The sequence below is a fragment of the Melanerpes formicivorus genome, unplaced genomic scaffold, assembly GCF_026170545.1.
Source record: "Melanerpes formicivorus ecotype bairdi unplaced genomic scaffold, bMelFor1.0.p_v2 SCAF_7, whole genome shotgun sequence".
Lineage (NCBI taxonomy): Eukaryota > Metazoa > Chordata > Aves > Piciformes > Picidae > Melanerpes > Melanerpes formicivorus.
This window is the reverse complement of record NW_027142359.1, coordinates 24,856,043-24,872,276: the sequence shown is the minus strand read 5'-3', so window position 1 is coordinate 24,872,276 and position 16,234 is coordinate 24,856,043. Positions and strand designations below refer to the sequence as shown.

Sequence of the window (16,234 nt, the reverse complement as noted above, 5' to 3'; positions counted from 1 at the left end):
GGGGTTGCCGTGGCCGAAGTGCAGCACTTGGCACTTGGACTTGTTAAATGCCATCCCGTTGGACTCTGCCCATCTGTCCAGTCAGTCAAGGTCCCTCTGCAGAGCCCTTCTGTCCTCTAACTGACCAACATCTGCTCCTAACTTGGTGTTATCTGCAAACTTGCTGATGACTGACTCAATCCCCTCATCCTGATCATCAATGAAGATGTTGAAGAGGATGAGGCCCACCACTGATCCCTGGGGGATCCAGCTGGTGACTGGCTGCCAGCTGGCTGTGGCACCATTCACCACCACTCTCTGGCCCAGCCCTCCAGTCAGTTCCTAACCCAGAACAGAGTGTTGTGGTCCAAGCCACGAGCTGACAGCTTAGACAGCAGTCTACTGTGGGGGACGGTGTCAAAGGCCTTGCTGAAGTCCAGGTAGACCACATCCACAGGCCTCCCCACGTCCACCAGACGGGTCACCTGATCATAGAAAGAGATCAGGTTGGAGAGGCAGGACCTGCCCTTCCTAAATCCATGTTGGCTGGACCTGAGCCCTTGGCCATCCTTCAGGTTCCTGAAAGGCCAGGCTTCACAGCACAGTAATATGTAGAGGTTTGAATTTCTTACTTGTGTGATTTCTTCAGTGCTGTGAACTCCACAGTACTTCCAAACTTAGATTAATCCTCTTGCAAATCACATTCTGACTTTTAATTATAATCATCAGAGTGAGTCATTCAGAGATGGGGCTACTGGGTTAAGGCTGACCAAGTCTGAAGGGATTATTTGTGCCAGACTCAGATGGAAGGGGTGAGCTGAGTGTGTTGCTGTGATGTTATTTCTTGTTTGGTTCCTGCAGTGGGGGGCTGGTGTAGTGGAGATGCCATTTCCAGCGTCGAGCGCTATGACCCTCAGACCAACGAGTGGCGGATGGTGGCTTCCATGAGCAAAAGGCGTTGTGGCGTTGGAGTCAGTGTTCTGGATGATCTCCTCTATGCTGTGGGAGGCCATGATGGTTCCTCTTATCTTAACAGTGTAGAAAGGTAGGTTTCCATAAGGCTGATGTGCAGAATGTTAACTCTGAATGTTTAAATCTGGGTGGAGCCTCTTAAAAATGAGTTCATTTGGCTAGCTGCGTTCTTGTTATGGCAGAATCCTGACTCGATGTTACATGTTACTTACATTTTCCCCCTCCCTTGCATACCCCCCAGCATTGTGTTGGTTTACTGCTGAACTAGGACTTCTTGCATAAAAGCTTTTGTTGTGTTATCCCCAGCTTAATGAGACAAGACATAGCCTTTGGTATAAGGAAGGTGTCTGGGTCTAATTGATGCGTGGAGTGATGATCCTGGTTAACCCTCTTTGCAGTTGTTGGTTTGTTTTTAGCCTTGTAGAGGAAGGTGAGGCTACAGTGAGCATTTCTTGCATGTTGAGGGAGAGATCCTGGAATTTTATTGTGGAGCAGTAACTGGAAAATTAAGGAACCTTGCCACTTATGCAGAAGGAAAATAGGTCAGTTATAGACCTATAAAAGAGTTCAAACAAGCTTTACCAAGCTTCCTGTTTCTGGGAGCTGCATATGGCAACCCTCATGCTTAAAAACCACATGACTCAACCAGTCCAAGCTAAATTTTGGCCCTGTAACAAATCCAGTGAGCTATACAACTATATCCTCCTCCTTCAAGCCTCCCTTCTGACATCAAGAGTATCTTCTTGCATGCTCCCAGCTTCACAGAACATGACCCTGGCCTATCACCTCCTGTATCCTGCACTTTTCTGCTACATACCATATTTCCTTGTCTCTGGATACCCAAGTCCATCTGGTTCCTTCATCTTTTGTCTTGACCTGCAGGTCCCAGTGCTGGCTGAGTTCACACACAGCAGAGTAACTCTGGCTACTGCTCTTTTCATAGATGTAAGCTGCCACATACCAGCCAGTCCCTGGTAACCTGCCCTCTTATGGACCCGAACCTTTGATCATCAGTTTGAATCATCTCAAGCTGCAGTTTGAACATCCCTGGAATAATGTGTATTGGATGTGTTGTATCACTTCAGGGGTTTTATCCAACTTACAAATAGCTGCGTTGCTGTTAAAGCTCAAGATAAGCAAGTTTTGCTGCCTTAGTAGCTCCCAAGCATGGCAAAGTCTGAAGCCTACCTAGACAAGCAATTTGTCCTCTTTGTGTTTTTCTAGGTATGATCCCAAGACCAATCAGTGGAGCAGTGATGTGGCCCCTACCAGCACCTGCAGGACCAGTGTTGGAGTAGCAGTTCTTGGAGGCTACCTCTATGCTGTGGGTGGTCAGGATGGTGTCTCTTGTCTCAACATTGTGGAAAGGTACTTTTTTAATTAAAAACAAATAAATTAAACGACTTGGGGTGCAGGGAGGAAAGGTTCTCTTGGAAGGTGCAGCTGATGCAAATGAGCTGGAGAGGAGGTAAGTGTTGTACAAATCTTAAGGGGATTATTGTTTGGAGAGAATAATGTATTGCTTGGAGAGGATAATGCAAAGGTGTTGACACTTCAGTAAGCTTGGACCTTTACTTTTTTGCCAGGTATGATCCCAAAGAAAACAAATGGACTCGAGTGGCTTCCATGAGCACCAGGCGGCTGGGAGTTGCCGTGGCTGTGCTCGGGGGCTTCCTCTACGCTGTAGGCGGCTCTGATGGGACGTCTCCCCTCAACACTGGTATGCCTTCTGCTCTCCCTTAACGGTAGTCAGCCCTTGTCATGGTCCTGTTTGGCCTTAGTGTCCTCAGATGGCTGCTGAATATAGACAGGTGGATGTTGGTCTCTTCTCCCAGGCAGCCAGTACCAGAACAAGAGGACACAGTCTCAGGCTGCACCAGGAGAGGTTTAGGCTGGATGTTAGGAAGAAGTTCTATACAGAGAGAATGATTGCCCATTGGAATGGGCTGCCTGGGGAGGTGGTGGAGTCACCATCATTGGAGGTGTTCAGGAGGAGACTTGAAGGGGTGCTTGGTGCCATGGTTTAGTTGTTTAGGTGGGTTGGATTGGTTGATGGGTTGGACGCGATGATCTTGAAGGTCTCTTCCAACCTGGTTTATTCTATATGTGTATTCTAATATCTTAGTGATCAGTTTATGATATTTTTTTCTTGTTTAAATGTGATTTTTGCCATGCAGTAACTCACTTTCCAGACTCTTGAGCCCCTCTTGACCTGGTTGGGGTGGTGTTATATTTCATTCTTGATGCTGCATTTGGCAGTGTCCTGAATTCAGTATTTTGATCATTTGCATAACAGTTGCAAGCACATGTTTTTTCCCCCTTGCAGTAGCCCTTCTCTGCTGTAGAAAGGAATGTGCCAAAGCTAAAACTACTGCAAGATGGTAATGCAGATCAGTTTGTAGCATTGCCAGCTCCCTCTTGAGTGAAGGTGCTGAATGTGATTGATTGTATAGGGACAGAGGCAGGAGACATAATAGCAAGTCTTCTAGAGAAGTAAAATCTTCAGAGTGAGAGACAACAAACTGGTTCCTCACATTTTTTTGTGTGGAAATGGTAGCATCTTTAAGGATTGAGCAGTGCTTTGGATGCAGGTTCAGGAGTGCTCACCTCCACTGCCTGCCAACCCTCTTGTCCAAAGATGTGTCCTTTCCTCTGCAGTGGAACGCTACAACCCCCAGGAGAACCGCTGGCACACGATTGCACCCATGGGGACGAGGAGGAAGCACCTGGGCTGTGCTGTGTACCAAGACATGATCTATGCTGTGGGAGGCAGAGATGATACAACAGAGCTCAGCAGTGCTGAGAGATACAACCCTCGGACCAACCAGTGGTCTCCTGTTGTGGCCATGACATCCCGCCGGAGTGGAGTGAGTTTGGCTTGCTTTGCTCCTCTATGCCATACATAACCACGTGGAGAGTGCAGAAGGGAGGCTGTCATCTTGTGAGGTTTTTTTTTTCTTGCTTGCTCTGTAACTTTGCTGCTTCTGTGAGGGGTAAGGTTTGCAAAATGTCAAAGCTGTTTGGCAAAGCTAGAGAATAAAGTAGTGGTCATGCCATGCCACAGACAGCTGTTTGACATGCCTGAGAATGGAGAAATAGTTTTGGTCCCTTTTATGGAGTCAACTATTTGGGCCTGAAACAGGGGAGTGTTTTAGGTTTTCACTTGATGTAGCTGCACTTAGTAATGAGATGCAGCTAGAGAAGACAGTCTGTGGTGACAGGTTGGACTCGATGATCTTTGAGGTCTCTTCCAACCTTAGTGATACTGAATACTGAAGACCATCAAAATTAGTACCTGAGTCTCTTTGGATGAATTAGTAGAGGAACCCACCTACTTTCTCAGAAGAAAGAGCAAACTGGACAAGTGTTAGCTTTTAGATAGAAACTTCCAGCAAAGGCTTTGCATTGTCTTGATGTGTGTGTGAACAAGGTTTCTAGGCTTTCACTTGGTGTGTTGCTTCTCTTCACCCAGTCCAGTGAGTATGGGGAGCAACAGCATGTTCTCATCAACTGCTGCTCCTCCTGTTTCCTGTAGACATGAACAAAAGATTGGCATAGTGTTTTAAGCAGTCATCCTGCCTGGGCAAATGCAAATGCTATGAATATTTATCACTGGATTATATAGTAAATGGAGGATTAATTGTGTCTGTCTGCTGGTATTTCAGTGGCTGGTGAGGCAGGTATGAATCATAATTTGAGCAACTGCTGGTTTTGGAGGCAGGGAATATGTATTTATTGCTGTCCTCAAACTATACAGTATGCTGTTCAACACTGTCCTTTTTAGTTACTGAGCAGGCACTGACTTGTCATGAGCTGCTTCTCATTTTCTGTAGAAACTGGTAAAAAGGTGCTTCTATATTTGCAGCCCTCCTGAGTTTCCTGACTTCCTCAAAGTCAAAACAAGGACAGTTTTACATTGTGTCCTCCTTATCTCTCTGGTGATGCTGCAAGATGTTTTCACTGGAGACATTTTTCCTGAACCATGGAACTGTTGGACATTTCAGTGATTTTTGTGCTTTGGCAGAAAGGCAAAATAAGCTGGAGGCCAGGGGTGCTTACAGACAGTCCAAGCTCCAGCCTGAGAGGAGCAGGCCAGGGGCTTACATAAGGTTCTGTTAGTTGAAGCGAGTGTTCCAGGCTGTAGGCTGGTAGATATTCTGGTGCATGCCTGTCACACTTGAAGATTTCAGTCCAGGATGTAGCAAGTTTTGGCTGACAAAGGTTTAGATTCTTACATATCTGTTATCATTCAAGCAGTTCTGGCTCTTGTAGCTGGTAATAAGGGCAGCCTGCTGCTTTTTCTTTAAGAGATTCTCTGTTTTGAGGAAATACTCGACTTTTCATGTCTCATTAGGCTATTCTAATTGTCCTTTTTCCCTTCAAAAAAACTGTACTGCAGACTACCTGCCACCATACATGGTTATTAAATGATTTTATTATTGTTTTAATTTCAATGTAAATACGTCTTATTAAAGCTGCTGATTAATATTTTAATGTTAGCCCTTCTTTTCAGGACATGCCAGCTAAACAGCTCCTGTCTGTGGTGGTTGTTTTGCAGGTTGGCCTCGCAGTGGTGAACGGACAGCTGATGGCAGTGGGGGGTTTTGATGGCACAACATACTTGAAAACCATTGAGGTGTTTGATCCAGATGCTAACACGTGGAGGTAACTCTGAAGTCTGTGAAGCAATCCTGTAGTCATCTCCAGCTGTAGCTGCTGCCCCTTAAAGGGGCTATCCCAGCCCAATTTGAAATGTGATGTGCATCATAGGTCTTGTGTCCAGTATAATGCTCACTTTTGGCTTGTTGGCTTGCAGGAAGGAGTAAGAAAGAGAGTCCCATTTTGAAAAATAACACAATGTGCCATTTTATTGTGGCATCCCCATGTCTGGGAGTATGGGAGAGTAGTAGGCTTGATTTCTGCTTGAATTACAGCCACTGACTCCCGTTTCAAGTAAAATGGGAGTGAGTTTTCCATGGCTTTTTTTCCTGAGTATTCCAACAGATTTGAGCAACACTGAATGCATAAAGTCTGATAGCATCTTATGCAGGTGGGAACATGGTGCATAGGCAGGTTACTGAGATTCAAAGAAAGGATTTAGCAGGCTTGTTGAGTATCAAGCAAAAGGTCATACCAAAACCTAGTTTGACACTCAAGTACTGCTTTTGAACATAGTGAGATCTACCCCTGAATCTCTTCTGCTTCCCAGTAGAGCTACTCTTGCCTTCAGCAGAAAGAGCAGAAAGAGCTCACAGTCATGATGTACAATATGGCCTACTCTTTTTTTTTTTTTCCCCTCCCCCCCTTTCAAGTTGAGGCCCTGATTTCCACTCCCTTTGGAGGAGCTGAAACAGACCTCTTTGACCATAGGATGTTCTTCCCCTTTAAATCTGCAAGACAGCCATTAGAAGAATTTCCTGACTTACAAGCTGAGAGAAATAATGTGAAACTGCTGATCAAAACCATGTGCTGAGCAGAGGGGCTGTTTCTCTTATTTCTTTTCTAGTCATAAGTACACTTGAAAGCAATTGTCTGTGTATTTATTCCCAAACCTAATTAGTATTACATTTTAAGCTCCTATCTGTACTCTTGCTGCTTTAGTAATCTCACAAGGTTGGGGAAAAGAGAGAATTTAATGTCCTTATTTCTTTTAGCCTAGAAACATGAGTAGATTAACTCTTTCCTGATGAGATAAGCTCTTACAAAAAGCAGTGGAGGAATTTCCTGTTTTTTGAGATGTGGACATCTCTCAGCCTTTTGAACTGCTGAGAAACCCAGCTGGGCAGAGTGTAATACCTATTGCCTATTCCTTAGCTGCATAGTGTCAGCTACTCCCAGTGACAGTCATGAGATGTCTGGAGTTAGGGGTTACTGCCTGGGCCAGCTTTCACAGGTGTTCAGGAGGTTGTTCAAGGTATTAGTATGTGGGATTTTTCTCCCACTGCATTCAATGCAGCTGATCAGTTTCTGTGGTCACCTTTTTCTTTTGTTTGCTGGACTTCCTGCTCTGTGAAGGGATATTTTTTTGTGTGTAGCCTGACTGAGAAATGCTTCCAACACAATTTGGGTTTGACAAATTGCATAGGTAGGAGTTGTTTGAAGAACTTGGCTCTCCTGTTTCTGCCAGCCGTCTTCAGTGGCACCGAGAGGAATATGCAGCTGAAGTGAGTAGGATGCTGGAGTCTACAGGGATCAGATTTCCATATGAAATGCAAGCCCTGTTTCAGTAGCATTGTGGAGAAGCAGATGGTGCTTGGGATGTGCTATGTCTTGGTTGGATCAGCTGAATCTAGGGTATTAGAAATATAATAGAAATTAGTTGAATTGTAAGTAGCAAACCTATTGTTGCTCCCACGTTATCCTGAAGGTAGCCCAGGGCTGACTAGAGCCTGTAGCATTCTTTCCTGTCCTCATTACCAGGCAGGGAGAAAATGAGTGATTACTCAAGTAACAGAAAACTGTGGTGTCAAAATGTGAAGGAGTTTTTGAGAGGGGAGGACATGAACAGGTACAGCTGCTTACTTTGGAAGCATAATAAGATGCTATGAGGTGTCCCTGCCCATGGCAGGGGGGTTGGAACTAGATGATCCTTGTGGTCCTTTCCAACCCTGACTGATTTCTGATTCTAAGCCTGCCACTCAACTTCTTGTCATTGCTTACATTAACCTGAGGTTCACAACAGTGTGATTGTGCTGGTGCAAGGGCTGGTTCATCTTTGCTGTGATAACTCCATGGAGAGTCTGCACCAGCGTGCCCACCTGAAACTTTGTCTTTGCAGGTTGTACGGTGGGATGAACTATCGGCGGCTGGGAGGAGGAGTAGGTGTTATCAAAATGACACACTGTGAATCCCATATATGGTAAGCATCAACATGGGGAGAGACCCCTTGGTTCTCCTTCCTAGAAAAACTGAAGAGACCTTGTTGACACTGGACCTCTTTGCAGCTCTGGTATGCACGGTCTAGATCCAATGTAACTCTTTGCCGGTGACTCTATAGCACTATACAAATGACTTCTGAGAGAGTGTGCCCGCTGGGAGACCGCCTTGTCATACTCCAGGGAACTGCTGGACAAAAGTAGAAGTGTTGCTTTATGTCCATGGTTGTTTTTTTTTTTTCTAAATAGCCTACATTTTTGAATAAACCAAACCCTCACAGTTGGCAAAGCGCAAACAGCGCAGAGGTAGAGCCCCCGCGCTACCCTGGGGGGTGTCTGGCAAGGAGGGAAGGGTGTTCCTGCCTCCCCTCCTGTGCTGCCTGGCAGCTGTGTGATGGGCAACAGAGGAAAGTGAGACAGCAAACATTGCTTTTTGCCTTATTTACAGAGAGCTTCAACAAAGTACTTGACCTGCAAGGTGCCACCTTTGTGCAGAAGCTTTTCTGTGCACAGAGTATATTTATTGTTTTGGTTTCGTTTGATTTGTATCATGCATTTTCTTTGTGTTGCTCACAGTGAGAATTCCAGCATTTTCTATACATGTGTGCATATATATATATGTATTTTATATATATATGTGTGTGTATTTGTATATGTGTCTGTGCAACTTGAGTTTTGACCAGCTGGTGGTTAGGGCTGGCAGGGCTGCATCCTGTCAGCTGTTGTGGTTCCAACATTTGTGGTATGTTCTAGGGTCTCTTAGAGTACAGGAGAGCTGTGAGGATGGGTGGCCTGAATGTCTTTTCAGTCTTGCTGGGAGCAAGAAGTAGAACTGGAACTCTCATCTATCAACTGAATCAGTGAAGTGCCCAAAAAGGGTGAGAGTGAAAAGGATTTCAAATGATGCCTTTTTACTGTACAGTGTATGGTAAAAAAGTTCAGCTTTTGTCTCTCCCTTCTGCTGTATATGAACCTAGAAACAACCGGTTGTTGCTTACTCACTAAAACCTTTTTCTCATGTTGCCTGCTAGATACCAGGTCCTGTCTGAAGCTGGGATGCAGGTATCTGTTAATTCCAAGTAGCCTAGATCAACGTGCACTTCTCAGGTTCTTGCTAGAGCAGCAAACAGCAGACCCGCAGTCAGCTCCTGCTGAAAAAGCTTAGACCAGCATCATCCTAGCTGCCCCCCACCTCTTGTCTGTGTCCTTAGAACTCCTGTTGTACAAGTGACTGTGATGAGATGGTGCCCTCCCTTTTAGTGATGTTTTTTTAATGCACTTTTCCTGTGTTTTAGATCAGGGAAAGTTGTGAGGCTCATTAAAGGGTTTGGAGGGAAAGGATTGTTTGCTGGCACTGTGAGTAACTGTCATGTTTCGGTGACTGCAGGGGCACCCAGAGGTGGGGGGGAGGAAGGAGGAACTCCAAGGTTCCAATGTGTTTGTACTGTAATTTCTATCTGGTATGAAAGAATGACCTTTTGCACCTGATACCACTTTTGGACCTTACTAAATCTGAATTTAAGAGAGTAGGAGGACTGTAAATTCTTGAGATGAAAGAGACAGTACTGACATCTTCAATTTTTTAACTCCATAGTTTGATTCATGTGACTCAGATTTTCATGTGCTTGAATATAGTAAAAATGGGTCATCCAGACTTTTTTAAGAGCCCCTTTTCCCCTAAAGGTTGGTATTCTTGTGTTTACATATGAAGATCATTTGCACCTTTAAAAGGAAAACAAGTATTCTGTAAACAAATGTTTACATGTATCATTTATGCTTTTTTCTAGCATGAGTAACTTGTATAAATAGTGCTGTCTTAATAAATTTCTTTTATGCTGTTCTTTGTCTGTTCCTTTGGGTGAAAGCAGTGGACTCTGCTCTTGTATAGTTTGTGTGGACACAGATGCTGGGGTTTTAGATAGCAGTCCAAGTAAAACTGGCTTAAATGCTTCTGGCTGAGTGTTAGAAGCACATCCTTCAGAACCGTCTTTTTCTGGAAGAAAGCAGCAGCAGAATCACAGAAAGTTAGGGGCTGGAAGGAACCTTGAAAGATCATCTACTCCAACCCTCCTGCCAGAGCTGGATCACCTAGAGCAAATGACACAGGAATGCAACCAGGCAGGTTTTGAATTATCTTCAGAGAAGGAAACTCCACAACCCCCCTGGGTGGCCTGTTCCAGTGTTCCATCACCCTCACAGTGATAAAACTTTTTCCTCGTGTTTCCATGGAACTTCCATCCCTTGTCCTGTCATAGGACATCACCAAGAGAAGCCTAACTCCATTCTCTTGGCGCTCATCCTTTATGTATTTACAAACATTAGTGAGGTCACCCCTTAGTATTCTCCAAGCTGAAGAGCCCCAGCTCCCTCAGTGTCTCCTCCTAAGAAAGTTGTTCCACTCCCTTAATCATCTTTGTGGCTAAATCGAGCTCTGTTCACCTAACTACACTTATCATGTGGCCTATATCCCAATTTGCAAATACACATGTAAGCAAAGAGAAGAAAATAGCTACTGTAACATATTGCTGGAGTTAAAAACTATGACATGGACATAGCAACACATCACTCTTGAAAGCTGAGGCTGGTTGCAGGTCCTGTAGATGTTTCACTAGTTTCACATGCTAGTCTGTGTCCTAAGGCAAGGAAGAGGCTATATGGAATTTGACTTTTGTTTTAAAGATTTAAGCAAATTTGCTGGGAGGAGCTGAGCCTTAAATGCAATCTCTAGGTGCAACAGTCCTGTTTTCAAATCAAGTACAGGCAGACACCAGTTATGTTAGATCTCCTACTCCTCCTTTACTCGGTGATCACTGAATTGAGATAGCAAACTTGGTTTCATAAAGTGAAACTGAAGGACCAGAAGTGATAGTTTAAATATCTGCTGAGCTGCCAAGGCCTTCAGAGGACTGATTAGCTGCTTGTAAAGGGATAACTCTTACCCTTGTAGAAACTGCAGCCTTTGCATGCAGAAATAATCCATCTTCAAGTCAGAAAGCTGAAAACAAGTGCCTCTTTCTCTGGCTAATTTTGGAAATAAATAATTAAAAGTAGATTAGGAATGGGGCATGCAATTATGGCATGTGAGGCAGTTACATGGGTTTTTTGTGGCTGGTTCATCTCACCATTGCCAGGGACAAGAATGAAGAATGCTTTTAGTCATAGCTGACAAACTCCTAAAACCATGGGGCTGGGCAAAGAAGTCTGCACAAGGGTGAAGGAAACTAGGCTTTAAATTCTGCTGCTCACAGAATTATTTAGTGGCTGGAAGTAAGCATCATATAAATATGTAATTAAGCATAGGTGGTGTTTGCTCTGTTGGCAAAAGATGGAAAACAATTTATTTAGTACTGTCATATAAAAACCTTTAATAGAGCCAGGCACTGTGGGCTAGGGTTCTACCTGCTGTAGAAGGGAGAGCTATAGTATAAAATCTCAGCACCTTGAGCTCTGGCCTACAAGATTACATCCAAGACAGCAACCATCAGGCAAAGAACAGGAAATTTCTCCTACACAGACCACAATTTCCTGTGTATTAACGTGGCAGAGAGGACCAAACAGGTAGTTGTTATGGGATTTGCTTTAGCCTAGCTGGGATTTCATAGCCTTTGGAAGCTAGAGAGGAAACTAGATGTCAAGCATGCACCCCTTCCCAGGTGTGCTTGATTTTTTTTGCCTTTGGTCTGGCCCAGGACTAGTCACACCTTAGCTGAGTCCAATGTCTGTGTAGCTCAGGCTTTCTGGTTAAGAAAGAACCAACCTCCTATTTGAAACAACAGAAAGAGCTGTTGCAAAGTCTCCTAGCCCTTGGCTGATAACTACAGATAAATGGACAGTGACTATGATAAAACAAGAGGTGCTTAAGAAACAAAGAAACAAAAGTTTGTACTGTAGCCTTGCTTCAGGGCAAAACTTCCACTTGTCTTTGCTGTGCGTGATGTTGGATTGCAGGTAGTTACAGAGTTGAGTGCAGGAGTTAGTCCAGCTTTGAACAACCAGCATGAAAGGCAAGAAAAATGCTGCAGGAGTGAGTTTCCAGTCAGTTTTTCAGCAGACACCTTCTGCCAGGAAGCCTTTCCCCAGTGAAGATTTGCTGAAATGACTCTCACTGTATCTGGGAGATTGCTAGCTCTGTCAGTAGCATCAGCACCCCAGTTAGGTATTGGCTTTGGAGAAACTGCAAGAGAAGAAAAGCACGTGTCAAAACAAAAGGTTTAGTTCCCAGCTTTCCACACCCTTAAGTGGTTTGAAACCAACTGCCAAGCATTCCATGTGGTCAGTCAGCTTCCCTGTTGTTCTTTGCAAGGGGCCTGTGTTGCTATTTTGACTCTGGATACAAAGAAAACACAAGTGCCTGCACCCTCCTTACAGATTCCTCTGACTTCTGCTGCTGTCCCATATGAAGTAGGGTAGAAAGAAATGTTCTGCTCCACCTTTTTGGAAGGTGAGAATCCTAGCACTTTGGCTACCTCTCTCCTCTAGGAAGGCCAGGGAGACCAAGCTAGCTTCCTTGAATATCCCTCCTTTCCCATACTGACTATGTGCCTGACTCAAGATCCCCATTATGGAAGAGCTGCAACTGACTTTTCAGACTATAACCCTTCATCTGAAAGCTTACTCAGCTGAGCATCTCTTGTGTTTACTAACCTGCAATATGAAGTCATTTTAGCCACTTCTAAACTGCTACAGGTAAAAGCCAGCAATACAACACTCGCATGTAGTGGTTTGCAATTGCCCTGTTGAAGATTGAAATGAAGAGATGCTCCCAGCAAAGCTGACTTTCTTTCATTTGATAAAGTCCTGTGCCAAGAGAACTGTATGTGTGAGGTCCCAGTTGCAGCCTCTAACATTCCTTCTCTGCCCAGAATAGATCTAAGCAAGACACAGTAGAATTAAGCAATCACACAAACTGCTTTCTATCTCAGAAGAGTATTTGGTAGTGCTTGAAGAAACTTCAAGAAGGATTAATCCTCCCCTGATTTGAGAGGATATTATAGATCCCTCTACAAGTAGCACCTTTATGAAACAAGTTGCAAGTGAAGTAGATTCAAGCAGGATGTTTTGACTCTCAAGGTCATCTTTTGCCACTTGGCTCACCTACACACCAGTTACTTTTATAGATCATTTACATTTGACTTCCACCTGTATCTTAATAACTGAAATACTGGAAAGGTAATAAAAGAACTTCAATAATCATTAAGTTTGGGATCTTTTAAAGCCTAAGTCTTGGACAACAGGCAAAGAAACTGTCTTGTTCATACCACACCTAACACACCTACTCCTGCCCCATGACTGGGGTTGGTAGCTTCTGCTGTAACATATTAGCAAAATACTGTATTGATAGCTGTCTCACCACCAGAACCAAGTATGAGTAATCAAAGCAGAGGGTTTAACAGCTTCTTGTAGGAAATGAGGCACAAGAAACACAAAACCTCCATTTGAAAAAGTCATTTCTAGACAGGTAGAGCTATTGGATTTGTCCAGCATTAGTTAGGACAACACACTACTTAAATCCTCACCTTTATAGTCCCCTCACAGTGTGCTGAGGCAATTGATGTAGAAACTTTCACCAGTTTTGTTGCTGACAAGTGGATCTTAAAGTGTCTGTGGAAGTGGGAGTAAAGGCAATCCATAAAGATATCCACTTCTTCTTGAGTGATCTCTCCTGGAGTTTTTTGGACTGTGTCCCACAGAGCTTTTGCATCCTCAGGATGAATGGCATATGAAATGTCCAGAGGCTGGGGCAAACAGGGGACAGAAAAGATGAGTTCAATGGCAGATGCAGTCTTGCCCACTTTGCATCCTGTCCACATTGCTGCCATCCAGCTGAGACTGAGAGGGCTGATGGCTAAACGGCGGAAGCAGCAGTCAAAAGTCTTCTGAAACCAACTTCCAACAATGGATGTGTAACTCTCTGCCCCATTAGCGAGGAACAGAGGTAAACAAGTGAAATCCTCAGGCACGTTGTCAGGAAAATCGTCTCCAGTCACACTGCAGAACCAGCCTGACCATATCAATTTGTCTTCAGAGCTTTTGAAGGAAGCTGGTGATCTTGACAAAAGCTGGGATTGGGAAAAAAAACCCAAACAAACAATTAGTATCATAGTATCATTCAGGGTTGGAAGGGACCACAAGGATCATCTAGTTCCAACCCCCCTGCCATGGGCAGGGACACCCCACACTAGATCAGGCTGGCCAGAGCCTCATCCAGCCTGCTCTTAAACACCTCCAGGGACGGGGCCTCGACCACCTCCCTGGACAACACATTCCAGGGTTTCACCACTCTCATGGTGAAGAACCTCCTCCTCACATCTAGCCTGAATCTCCCCACCTCCAGCTTCATTCCATTCCCCCTAGTCCTATTATGCTGTTTTTCCTAACAGAAAATTTGTTTGTTAGATAATTTCAAGTGTTTGGCAGAAGGTTTTTCTCAGGACTTCCCCTGCAACATTCTTTTCTGTAAAGCTCATACAGTCTTACCTGTTGCATCTCTAAGAGACTTGTGCAATTCCGTTGAAACAGTAGGAAAAGCGTTTTTCACTTCATTAAGAACAGTCCCAAGACCTTGGTTAATGCTGCTTAATTCAGCAGAGCCATTGTCATACTGAACTTGGTGTTTCAGCAGCACTTGAGGCAAAGCATTTCAAAGCCATATGTGTCCAGTTCTGGAGCCCCTATTACAAGAGGGATGTGGAGGTGCTGGAACGTGTCCAGAGAAGGGCCATGAGAATGATCAGAAGGCTGGAGCACCTCTCCTATGACGACAGACTGAAGGAGCTGGGGCTGTTCAGTCTGCAGAAGAGAAGGCTCCGAGGTGACCTAATTGTGGCCTTCCAGTATCTGAAGGGGGCCTACAGGAAGGCTGGGGAAGGACTTCTCAGGATCTCAGGTAGTGATAGGACTAGGGGGAATGGAATGAAGCTGGAGGTGGGGAGATTCAGGCTAGATGTGAGGAGGAGGTTCTTCACCATGAGAGTGGTGAAACCATGGAATGGGTTGTCCAGGGAGGTGGTCGAGGCCCCGTCCCTGGGGGTGTTTAAGAGCAGGCTGGATGAGGCTCTGGCCAGCCTGATCTAGTGTAGGGTGTCCCTGCCCATGGCAGGGGGGTTGGAACTAGATGATCCTTGTGGTCCCTTCCAACCCTGAATGAAACTATGAGACCTGAGCTATGGCCATGGCCAGGAGGTAGGATTATACCAACTTTCTCCTGTGAGCTAAATAACCTGTTCCAAAGTCTTACAGGAAATGGACAGCTGAACTGAAAAATGAGACAAAGATTGGTATGTGTGGTCTTTACTTTGATCTCTTCAAAGAGCTGAGCTCAAAATTGCAATTAATCATCCCCATTATCATAGAATGGTTTGGGTTAGAAGAGACCTTCATTATCATCTAGTTTCAACCATGGGCAAGAACACCTTCCACTAGACCAGGTTTCTCAAGGCACTCATTGCTTATGAGATGTTCTGTTCCAGTTAAGAATAGAAAGGATTTACTTAAATTAAATCTCAAGAGATAGTGTAGTAGTTATTCCATACAGCTAGGGTTTAATTTTGTTTTAAGAGAGCATTTTATGAGAACAAAAAGCAGCTTGCTAAATGCAAGTCACAAATACCAAAACTGCTAGGAAGGTTCCTTACCTGCACGAGAATGGCAGCGTGGTCTTGATCGCTACCTTTCAAGTCTGGAAGGCTAGAAACAGCCACTTTGATGTCCAGCTCCACTCCTATTTCCACAGCCAGCCCTTTCTGCTTCTCGGCAGCAATGAAGGCACTCAGCAGCCTGGCGTAATTCCTCAGGTGGGCGTCGGAGAACTTGTACAGAGGAGTCACGCTGTACAGGGTCCAGCGTTTGCGCAGCAGAAAGGCTGTTCTCTGGGGATCTGCGTTTTCCTAAAAAACAAACACGTTAAGAAATGCTGACCCGAACAAACGTTGCTAGCTCCACCCGTCAGGGCTTCCAAGGGGACGCACATCCCGGGCCGCTGCAGGCGGCGCACGCCCGAGCTGGGGCGATTTTCCTGCTGGAAGAGCGATGGGAGGGCGGGAGGCGGCAGTCATGAATCCCGCAGACACGGGGAAGGGAAGGGAAGGGAAGGGGAGGGGAGCGGACTCGTCCGAGGGACGAGAGCCGGTGGGGCGGCCCGGCTGAAGAGACAGATAGGCCCCGGCTTCATCATCATCACCACGGCCGTGATCGTACCTCGGAGCGCGGCGCCGGCGGGAGCGGCCTGCCGCTGGGGCTGAACCCGAACCGCCCGTGAGCCCGCCCGAACGGCGGCCCCCGCGACAGGCGCCCGATGCTGGGCAGCGTCCGCACCGCCACGTCCCCCGACTCCATCGCCAAGGACAGCCCCGGCGCCGCTCCCGCCGGGCGACGTTTGAACTGCCTTCCCGTTAGCCAGCGCGGCGCGG

At 45.4% G+C, this 16,234-nt stretch overlaps 2 protein-coding genes across 10 annotated transcripts in view; one reads left to right on the top strand and one right to left on the bottom strand.

The window, feature by feature from the left end:
• KLHL20 (kelch like family member 20) overlaps positions 1-9,666 on the top strand; it is a 29,500-nt gene extending 19,834 nt beyond the window's left edge. For 7 of the 9 annotated variants that reach the window (XM_068141481.1, XM_068141480.1, XM_068141479.1 and 4 more), the window contains 7 exons: positions 841-1,024; positions 2,176-2,319; positions 2,538-2,671; positions 3,610-3,818; positions 5,510-5,616; positions 7,730-7,810; positions 7,896-9,666. In XM_068141481.1, the coding sequence (XP_067997582.1) occupies positions 841-1,024; positions 2,176-2,319; positions 2,538-2,671; positions 3,610-3,818; positions 5,510-5,616; positions 7,730-7,810; positions 7,896-7,926 (890 nt within the window). In that variant the 3' untranslated portion in view covers positions 7,927-9,666. Of the gene's footprint in view, positions 1-840; positions 1,025-2,175; positions 2,320-2,537; positions 2,672-3,609; positions 3,819-5,509; positions 5,617-7,729 lie in introns of all 9 variants that reach the window. The other 2 variants (XM_068141484.1, XM_068141485.1) reach the window with 2 other exon arrangements.
• A 90-nt stretch (positions 9,667-9,756) lies between these two features.
• CENPL (centromere protein L) lies at positions 9,757-16,197 on the bottom strand. Its single transcript, XM_068141486.1, has 4 exons — positions 16,023-16,197; positions 15,461-15,712; positions 13,343-13,885; positions 9,757-12,000 (listed from the first exon to the last, which is right to left on the bottom strand). Exons 1-4 carry the CDS (start codon positions 16,158-16,160, stop codon positions 11,929-11,931), a joined length of 1,005 nt encoding a protein of 334 aa, XP_067997587.1. The 5' UTR covers positions 16,161-16,197; the 3' UTR covers positions 9,757-11,928.
• Between the last annotated feature and the right edge of the window lie 37 nt (positions 16,198-16,234).

Bases quoted from the DNA above. Each gene is read 5' to 3' on its own strand.
- CENPL (XM_068141486.1), bottom strand. From the start codon at position 16,160: ATGGAGTCGGGGGACGTGGCGGTGCGGACGCTGCCCAGCATCGGGCGC. The intron at 15,713-16,022 runs GTACGATCACGG...TTTGTTTTTTAG, and splicing joins CGCCGGCGCCGCGCTCCGAG to GAAAACGCAGATCCCCAGAG. The intron at 13,886-15,460 runs GTAAGGAACCTT...TCCCAATCCCAG, and splicing joins ACGCTGCCATTCTCGTGCAG to CTTTTGTCAAGATCACCAGC.